Below are 10,454 nucleotides of genomic sequence, written 5' to 3' on the forward strand. Positions count from 1 at the left end.
GCTTCGTCTTTGACGACTCCTGTTCGTGGGTCAGTCGTTTCCCTATACATGCAAATGTCCAGGTAATATCCACTCTCGTTGTTGAGGCACAGACGGATCGGAACAGTCTTGCCTACGATTCATTTCTAATTGGAAAGCGAGAACAGGCTCAAGTTGTCTGTAAATCCGATCCTCATTGAAGTTTTTTCGTGCGCGGAACGTAAATAATTTGGGATGCTGCCGGCGGAAGAGAACGACAAACGTGATAAGGTGCTCAATCAGAAGAGAAAAAACAAAAAATTTTATTAAACTTAATTAAACAATTTTATTTTTCCACCAACTCATGTAGTTAGGATAAAGAGAAACAAATACCAGAAGAATACATTATTTTTTACAAAGTAGGTTTTACTAAGTTACTAATATTTAGTTGTAAATTTCTAGACTAGATTCATTTGGAATTTTACTGAAACGCACTCACCCTAATAATAGTTACTGACCAGTTCAACCTTAAAAGTGTAAAACAGAGATAAAAGCGCACAATGACAATCTGATCTAAAATAAAAACTGGCGGGATAATCAAAGGCTTCCTTAGACGTGATAAAATACTGACATTTCCCAATCACTTATACGTACAATTAATTTTGGTCGTCTAAACTCTTAATCAATGAGATCGCGACATCCTCGTCCTCTGGGTATTGCGCCTTCTTCTCTGTGTTTGGTAAATATCTGCGGCCGTCAAATCGTTCAAAGTGAATGCATAGTTCTTCATGTTGGATTGCAACACCGACAGGATGAAGCTCCAAAGTCTCTTAAATATAAAACAAAAATTAGGGGACGAATTATAAACCTTTCGAAATATGCAGTAAAAAACTTGATTCTATTACCTTGAGCTACATACAACTTGCCGTATTCAATTTTTGGACCTAGTATGCGATAATACGGCTGATCAAGGTTTTTAGTGGACGGCCAAGTCAACCACTCTTCTGATTTCTGAAACTTGGCATCCCAGGAAACAATGACACAAGGTTGACTTTTCTTAAATCCGCATGCTATGTAGCTGTACATACATACAAGGCCAACTGCGTACTTGATCGATGGTAACCGAGGACAAACAATTTTCTGACAAAACAAAGATAAATAAAGCTAAAATATCGTTATTCTGAAGTTACAGTAGAATCTCACAGCAAGCGAAATTTCAGCATATTGTTCGCGTTGCTTTGTTATGCAATCGGCCATCACTGGATCACCGTGAAGGCCTGCAGACTAGATATCAATAAAAATAAAGAACAGTCACTCGCATAAATAACAGTTATTATTTATCGAAGGAAAATACCTGAAGTAACTGAATAGCATCATCCAAATGGATGCCAAAAGAGGCGGAGAGCTTCCCGTAGTCCAGAACAAATCGAGTAACTCGGGGTGAAATGACGCTGGCCAATCGGAAGAACTTAAGCGAATTCTTTTCGAGAAAATCAAAATCATCGAAGAATTCCTGATAAGTAGTAATCGGTGCTTTCAAAATCCGTTGAAAAATGCATTCGGCAGAAACAACTGGTTGACCCATAATGGCAGGAGTGCTGGGAATTAAAGAACCGCCTTCACGGACGTCAATCAAATAGTAGTTCGAATCCACATTCCTTCTAGTGATAAAAATTAAATAAAATTAGAAAACAGGAGAACATAATTTACATTTTCTTCTTTTTTTACTCGCAACATTCTCGAAATCTAAGAAGTATTTGACCACCACAGTCGATCGGCTCACATCGCAGGCCCATCATCCTTGCCACTTCTTGGTATACGATACTTATTAAAATTGCGGACCCTGTCCTGTTTTCAAGTACCTAGAAAGAAAAAAATCCAACAATACTTAAGACAATATCTTCAAATCAAAGTAGCTAAATGTATATAATACCTTTTCAATTTGATAATTGATGAAGAACCAATCTTCATTTTCTTTTGAACAGCTAAAACCCATTTCCTCAAACATGACTTTATTTATAGTTAATAATATCTTCTTGGCATTCCTCATGGAGCTAGCAGGATATGTTTTTAGTGCAAGTGCACTATTCCCCATTTCAGCGACAAGTTGCTTCACTCTTTCAGTTGTGATCTTCATTAATGGTTCAACATTACTGGAACACAGGTAATTTCCTTGAATGCATTGAGAGAATAACACAGCTCCCCCTAAAAGTGAATTTTGACATTCTGGTTGAGACAAATAATCTTTCCATTGTTGGTCAAGCTTCTTCATCCAAAAACTCTCTGACAAGGCTTTGGCATAGTAATTCAATGCCAAATTATCATTCCTAATTTTGTTGAAATAGCAAATAAAATTTAATTTAAGGTAATTTTAATTTTCAAAATTTAACAATACAAAATAAATGAAACTTACATTCCAGACTTGGACAATAGCTGACAAAGTTCAGCTTCAACAAAATTTGGAATGGGATGGGCCGAAATTATCCATTTGTTTACTGGACCCATTGGTAATGCCGTTTCTCCTAATGGATAGCATACTGATGACATCATTCCTACAGTCTCTTTAACCTCTTGAGCCAGATTAAGTCGAAGAGCAACCATCTTCATCCATATAACTTCATTTTTCTCCTCTTGTTTGTAGCAATTCTTGCCCCACCTTTGCGAGGGACAAAAATTCACATGATTTCCATTCAACAAGGTACTTTTTTACTGTCATTAAACTCACCTGTTAATGAACTTCTTCCTCCACAGGTCGTTAGAGTGTCGGATCAAGCTGTTAAGTCCATGGCAAGACCTCATCAGATTATTCAAGTCTGTGATTGTAAGAAAACTTCTTGAAAATACATGATTTAGCAAAATTTCGTTTGGCAACGAAAGAAGATCCATGGTTGGAATCAGATTAATACGTTTGGTGGATAATGATACGTATTTTTTTTACAGTTATTACGATAACGAATTCACAATGATTTCAGTCAACAGGTCAACAGTTCAAAAGCAAATGCATGTGCATGTGGTTTTGAGAAAGGCCACGAAGAGGCTAATCTGATTTCACGCCATCTGCTGGCCGTTTTTTAACTATAGCTAAGCCATCTACTGAGCTAAATAGTAGTTCGAATTCGAATAATGAATAAATATGATACGATTTTTTACTCAGCAATATCTTTTAAAAATTGCAGAAAAATTTAACGTATTCAAATTACATGAATCTTATCTTATTAAGATTATTTAAAATTTTAAATAAAAAATTACACAACACTTTTTAAAGTATCTAATTATTTCTTGAGTCACGATCACGATACAACAGCGAATAATTAGGGATCAATCGATTTAGTGCATAGTTATGTGAATCGTCTATTTTATATTTTAGTGTTACGTATACTTAGAGGGCACATCTTTTCCCTACATACATCAAAAGCTTCTTGATTAAAATCTAGTTATTTGATCGCGCTGCAGCCCTGTGCTCAGCCTGTGCTACAAAAGCCCTTAACATAAGAAAATAACTGCACGGGTTGGATGTTTTGTGATTGACAAATGAGATTCAATTGCCCCTAGAACAATTTTGCATGCCAAAACAAATGTTCAGAAATGAATGCTGCAAAAGTAACGAGATATCCTACTAACAATACGACAAAAGCCCCTGTCAAATTTGTGAGAGACAATTGAGGTGGATTGTTTTTGGACGGTTTCAGTTGCATGATCTTGTTCGCTTTGTCTAGACACTGTCGAACATCGGGCTGGTACCATCTTGTCCAAATGTCCAGTAATCCATTTGCAAACATTTCAAGAATCCTGCGTGAAAAATTTTCAATTATATTCATGAATTTAACATACACGTAGAACAAAACTGATATTTCTGTTGTTTTTTTTGTTTTTTCTTTTTTTTAAGATAAAAATAAAAATATTTAAGCAATAACCCTCTGCTTATGTATTCCGTGTAAGGGCTGTTCTTAGTCAAAACCCAAGTTCCCGGGGTTCCGGGTTCCATTTGCCTTGCCAAAGTCAGATCACATTTTCCCGTAGTGTGAAAATCATTTTTCATGGCATCCAGTGCGACAAGAAGAGCCTGAATGATTTTCAAAATTGTATAGTAAAAATTGTGTTCTTCATCTTCAGGTTCATTTTATATAGATATACGGCGATGTAAACGTGATTGCCAGACTTGACCAGGTCGACACACGACTGTGTTTTTAAGCAGCGTGACTTCGGTAGATACTTACGAAACTTATCTCCCAAATGTTTGCTTATTCCATTTTCCGCATTCTGAGTTTTAGCATAAAACATAGAAACTTTTACCTTGTGTTTTTCCCCATTTTAATATAAATCATAGCAAATACTAGTAAGCGTATGATTGGTATGCGAATGATTGAAACGTACCGACAAAACATAATCTATAGCCTGTCCAGCGTCCACCACAATCTCAACACTTGAATTTGGCAAATCTGCCATTGAATTAATTAGCGGTTGGGCGTTTGGCGAGGTGACGTATGAAATGAGAAGACTGTTATAGCTGCTGACTAAAACAAAAGCTGCCAGACACCAAGTGATGGCGATCAGTCGAATGAACAGTCTTCGGTCGGGACAATATGCACCTTTAAATAGATTTTAAGAAAAATTTAAAAATAGAAAATGTCGGTGGTATTTGTAATTTGGGTGATGCCGAATAATGGCAGGCTCAATTTCTGAACGAAGTCATATACACATTTATGAAGTAAATTCATGATTGGTTGCAGTTGCTGTTTTCTTATCGAGCATTCTTTACCTTGATTCAAGAGAACTCCGAAGACGTAGAAAAAAAAAGTCGAGAACCAAGAAGATGGTTGCTCAATTAAGTAGATTTCACGATAACGATTTGAAAAATAAAGAGCCGCTAATACGCAGGGAAGAATAGTCAAAATGGCAATCCATACCTTTAAAATAAGTTTATAGAGAAAAGAGGAAAACGGGAAGACACGCATTGCGTTCGATAATGAGCGTGTCTATCAAATATTGGCAATTAAGATTTTACCGGAAGTTGAAACGGTTTGACGACAGCGGCTACGTTGTTTGAATTACCGGGCATTGGAATCATGAATGCAATTCCCGTGTAATAATAACCTTGAGAAAAGTCCAAGACGGGGAGACGGGTATTTGTCATGCCTATGGCCCCCATTACCAAATCACATTCCTGGTCATATTTGATAAAATATTCCAACAAAACGAATTTATTAGCATGTTGTCGTTGTGCAGCATTAAGATAACCATAATACATAGTCATCAGGTACAACCTACCCCGTTTATCAAGTAGAAGTACGGTCCGGGAGAGGAACTTGTTCCGTCGAATGTAGTTCTGTTCAATTGCATAATGGAATACCTGAACATACAAAATAAAAAATAAGGTTAGGATAGATTCCAATATTAAATATTGAGAGTTAGCGTTGATCCATTTCAAGATTATTACGTAAAACCGTAGCGAACTGTCAGCCAGTCTAACATTCGGGGGGAAATGCCATCCATAGAAATGATATGACCTGAAGAATTTCTCCCAACTGCGAGAGCAACTGGAAACTGAATCAATGAAATCAGATGCACGGTATTCTTGTTAACTTTCGAAAAAAAAAGAGAACGTGAAACATGAAAACTTACGGGTGATGTAGCAATGCGGAGATGCCTCCCTTTCATTATTTCGAAGGATCGTGCCATTGCGAAATGATTCGCAATTAGCAGAGCTAGCAAAAGCGAGATAAGACTGGGCATATTCAGGATCTCTTTTGATATTTCTATATGGACCAAACGTTTGTGTGATGTTCCAGGTGCAGGCAGAACTGCTTCGAGCAGAGCCGATTGGGTTTGTGACACACGATTTCATTAGGAGATGCTTTTGAAACCTTTGATTACCACACTGAAAAGGCTATACTGTGTATTCTTTGGCTATAGACTTCAGGAAATCATGTTGTTCTTTTTGTATATGACATGTTCGGTGCTCCTGTTTCCGATTCGTTACGAACATGCATACTAATTTTGACATCTTGAAATCCGATCTGTGTTTCTGGAAGCACATTTTAAAGAGTTATGAACTGTCAATCAATCTTGCTCGCAGTATGGTTCTAATAAATAATAAAATATGCCTCGCATCGCACGAATTCTACCCGAGTAATTCACGCCAAGCGTGATTCATTCAGTCGGATGGGACAGGTTTATGCACCGCGCATTAAATTTTACAATTTCTTCAGAGTGTATCAGATGGATTAACAGCAGCAGCATTCTATTTACACAGGCTATAAAGGCAGATCCGTAGATGTGGAGGAATTGAATCAAAAAGAATAACTGAGTAGTCTAATGACACTGATGGGTAGCGGTAGTTATCAATTAATCAGCTTGATACTTTCGTATTACAGGATACGAAAGACAACTATACTCAAATTGTAGAGTGCGATGCCAGTCGCGTGAGTTGAAAACCGCGCTATAGAAGGAACAGAGGAACAGATGATCTAAGGCCACCTATTACTATCTAAGTAATCTAACGTACAACAAAAATATGAACATGTCGAGTTCGTCGAACGGCATAGGAGTGACAAATTCAAAAAAAAGTTCAAACTAAAACAAAAAATGAAAGGTCATGCTTGTTGCTCAATCGCGTTTATCGCTGTTGTCCCGGTAAAAATAATGGCTTGTTCACGGTTTCTTAGAGTCACTTTTCAGTTATGTATATCACGGATCACCATCATAGTTCCAACGTAGAAAAATTTCAACCTGTAGGTATTTAAGCAGAGCCATGTCATTAAATTGATTCTTGGGAGTCTTAATCAAAACTTCTGAAAGCACTGGAAACTTCATGATCCACTTTTTTAAATGTATACTCCACGTAGCCTACTTTCCTTCTTATTCCCGTGCAAAATATTGTACTGTACCCAAGATGAGCTGAGATGGCCGTATTAACTCTTTCTTGTGGCGCGGATAAGATCCTACAGCTTTTTATTTAATCTAAATTCGGAGGGAAGTAAAAGGTGCTGTAAAATACTTTCGCTCAACGGAGGCTTGAGACCATAAACAATATTGTTTAACGCTACAGTATTATACATTGTGTATTAATCAATTTCCGATTGATTGACAGCCAGAGCTCTCTGGAATCAAGATACGATTTCCTTCGACTCCCAATCAAATCCTTCGTCGACTTTCATCAGTATATGTCTATAATTATTTCAAAGACGTGGGGAAAAGTGCGTCTAATATTAAAGGTTTTTATAATACGACATAATATTTTCAGCAAGAAATGCGACAAGAGAGATAAGGTATCCGATTAGCAATACAACAAAAGCGCCAGTCAAATTTTTTAGAGACAATCGAGGTGGTGCATTTTTTGAAACGTTTTTTGTTATTTTGTCTTCTTCAGCTCGACACTGCCGGATATCCGGTTGATACCATTGGGTCCAAATGTCCATCAATCCAGTCGCCCGCGTCTCAAGAATCCTGTTTTTAGGTCAGTCATTTACTCGTTTTCTTTACTTAATTGTTGTTATTAATAATAAAATATAATAATAATAATAATAATAAATAATTATAAAAAAAACAATAACCCGCGGTTTATGTATTCCGTGTAAACACTTTTCTTGGCCAAAGCCCATGTCCACGGTAATGAATATTCTGTTTCTTTGACCAAAGCCAAATCACATTTTCCCGTAGTCTTGAAATCTTTTTGCATGGCATCCATTATGGCTAAAAGAGTCTGTTTGATCCATTACGTAATTTGATTATTTTTCATCTATACGGCAAATATTTTACGTAACATACGTTAATGTAAACGTGATTGCCGGACTTGACCAAATCGACACAAGTTTCTGTGGTGCGGCACCGCGACTTAGGATAATTCCACAACTTATCTCTCAAATCTTTATAAATGCTTCCGTTGGGGTAAATTCCGTTCTACAGAAAACAGATAAATAACCTCAGTACGGTATTCAACATTGCTCACACGATGTGTATAGGCTGCGAGCGCGAAATTTGGATTTTGTTATACCGAAAGAATAATGTCGAAGCCCTGACCGGCGTTCACCACGACGTGAATCCTTGAGGCATTAGACAAATCTTGAATGGAGCGAATTAAAGGCTCGGCGTTGGGAGTTGTGACGTAAGAAATCAAAAGACTGTTGTAGCTGCTGACTAAAACGAAAGCCGCCAAACACCAGGCAGATGCGATGCATCGAATGAAAAGCCTTTTGTCGGACAAATACGAACCTTTAATCGGGAAAAATTTCAAAAATAAAATTTCAAAAAACTAATATGTAGGCCTATTATACACACACAATACCTTGATTTAAGAGGACGCCAGAAACGTAAAATAAATAGAACGAGAAGAAGGAACATAATAATCGCTTATTATTAATTGCAATCTGATAAAACTGTTGTGAAAAGTAAAACGCGGCAAACACGCACGGAAAGACGCAAAAAATTGCGATCCATACCTGGTGAGCAGCAAAATCGGAATTAAAGTACATCACAATGAATAGCATTTTAATTCTCGCGAATCAGCTATACACTTCTTTTTAATTATTTTTTAAGCATATGATCTGTCTTCTATATAGGATTGGTTTTCGGGAGTTGACGGATTGACAAAAAACGAATCTATTTTTACCGGAAGTTGGAAAGGTTTGACGACTGCGGCTATGTTATTCATGGAATCCGGCATTGGGATCATAAATGTAACACTCGAATACAAATAACCTGATGAAAGATCCACCAAGACTATCCGTGTGGTTGTGATTCCTATAGCTCCCATTACCAAATCGCATTGCTGGTGAATATTCACAAGTGCCAGTAAATACAAGTATGTGAAATCATGTAAAAATAAAAATGTAATCGAAACTCAGATTAAAGTATACGTATAGAGGCACTTACCCCATTTGCCAAATAGAAGGCAAATCCAGGAATTTCTTTCGTTCCTTCGATTGAAGTTTTGTTCAAATAATGGAATATCGAATATCTGCAAAATTTCAAGTGAAAATCCACATCAAATTTTGGCCATGATTGGATGAGGAGCCATGACTGTGCGCTAATCCAGCCTTAAGGGATGTTCTTATAAGACATTCTTATTATAGCGTTTTCGTCTATAACTACGTACGAGAAATTAAAGCGAGCTGACATCCATTCTAACATGTGCGACGATACTCCATCCATAGCAATGACGTGACCCGAGGAATTTCTCTCTACAGTGATGGCAACAGGAAACTGCGTGGGATTTGAAAACGAATTGCAAATATTTTTAATCAGAATTATAGGCAAGTATTTTTCTTACGCTTGACGGGGCAACGGATAGATGCTTCCCATTCAATGATGTCGCTTCTGATGGTGACAAAGAATTCACCAAGAAAGCCAGCAGCAACATTAGGCGTGTCCTGAAAATCTTAGATTTAGACAGTGTAGAAAAAAACGAAATATCTTGCATTTCCTTTGTTTTAAAGGTTTTCTGAAAAAATTGAAACGTTTAATTGTTGATTTTTATTTGTGGCTGCGCGTAATAAGCCTAGATGAATGAGATGATTAAAGATGAGCGCTCGATTAGGAATCAGCTACGCTTCTCTCTTACACCTGACTAATGTGTACAAAAAATGCCTTTTTATATACCGGATTGTTATACTCAGGTTATACTGTGTAAAAGCAGGAGTACGTATTACTGGGTACGCAACTACGCATCTTTTTGTTCCTATGCCATGTTATTTACTTTGTCCTTTTTTAGTTGTCTTGGTTACCAATAAGTTAATTTTTTCTTCATGTTTCCAACATTTAAAGAATAATAACCCGTCACACTAATTTTTAAAAATTTGAGGGTATCGCTACTGTACTACCTGTATAGGCAATATTCGTGACAAAATACCGTTATTTTCATCATTCAACGTGACTCACTTTTTTCCAAGAGATGTCATTTTAAATATTTTAAAGCGCATTTAATAGTCTATGCTGTTTTCACCATCAAAGTTGACATTCAACTGGTTCAAGCCTTTTTCATGGAATATCCTTTTTTTCTAGGTCGGTTTATGCGCACAAAATATTTTTCATCCGTGTGGGCACTATAGGCTACATAGTATTGGCTATAATATGCGCGATGTATTTCTGCTTCGTTTTTTTGAGTGTATAACGTATACTTATAAATAATAAAATATGCCTCGCATCGCACGTATTCTACCCGAGTAATTCACGCCAAGCGTGATTCATTCAGTCGGATGGGACAGGTTTATGCACCGCCAATTAAATTGAAAAATTTCTTCAGAGCTTAGATGGATCGGCAGCAGTATCGGATTTATAAAGGTAGTTGTTGTATCAAAGGCAAGAACCAAATAAAAAACAAAACAAAAGAAAACAAACATAGTAGCCTAAGGATACTAGGTAGCGGTAGTTATCAATTAATCAGCTTGGTACTTTTGTTATTACAGGATAGGAAAGAAAACTCAGATTGCAGTGTGCGCCGATGCCAGTCGCATGAGTATGAAAGCCGCCCTACTAACACAGCGATGTACCATGGATAT

General features: G+C 37.0%; 1 protein-coding gene across 2 annotated transcripts; it reads right to left on the reverse strand.

The window, feature by feature from the left end:
* Positions 1-290: 290 nt before the first annotated feature.
* On the reverse strand, positions 291-2,978 carry LOC124314997 (F-box only protein 21-like). Of its 2 annotated transcripts, none has more exons than XM_046780330.1 (8): positions 2,684-2,978; positions 2,372-2,614; positions 1,892-2,285; positions 1,687-1,820; positions 1,313-1,616; positions 1,162-1,242; positions 864-1,098; positions 291-787 (listed from the first exon to the last, which is right to left on the reverse strand). In XM_046780330.1, exons 1-8 carry the CDS (start codon positions 2,842-2,844, stop codon positions 615-617), a joined length of 1,725 nt encoding a protein of 574 aa, XP_046636286.1. In that variant the 5' UTR covers positions 2,845-2,978; the 3' UTR covers positions 291-614. The 2 variants fall into 2 exon arrangements, with proteins under 2 accessions (XP_046636286.1, XP_046636285.1); XM_046780329.1 differs by having other exon boundaries at positions 1,313-1,619.
* Positions 2,979-10,454: the final 7,476 nt, after the last annotated feature.

Source organism: Daphnia pulicaria, chromosome 10, assembly GCF_021234035.1.
Source record: "Daphnia pulicaria isolate SC F1-1A chromosome 10, SC_F0-13Bv2, whole genome shotgun sequence".
NCBI lineage: Eukaryota > Metazoa > Arthropoda > Branchiopoda > Diplostraca > Daphniidae > Daphnia > Daphnia pulicaria.

Bases quoted from the DNA above. Each gene is read 5' to 3' on its own strand.
- LOC124314997 (XM_046780329.1), bottom strand. From the start codon at position 2,844: ATGGATCTTCTTTCGTTGCCAAACGAAATTTTGCTAAATCATGTATTT. The intron at 2,286-2,371 runs GTAAGTTTCATT...CAACAAAATTAG, and splicing joins CTATTGTCCAAGTCTGGAAT to GAATGATAATTTGGCATTGA. The intron at 1,620-1,686 runs GTAAAAAAAGAA...TTTTATCACTAG, and splicing joins AGATTTCGAGAATGTTGCGA to AAGGAATGTGGATTCGAACT.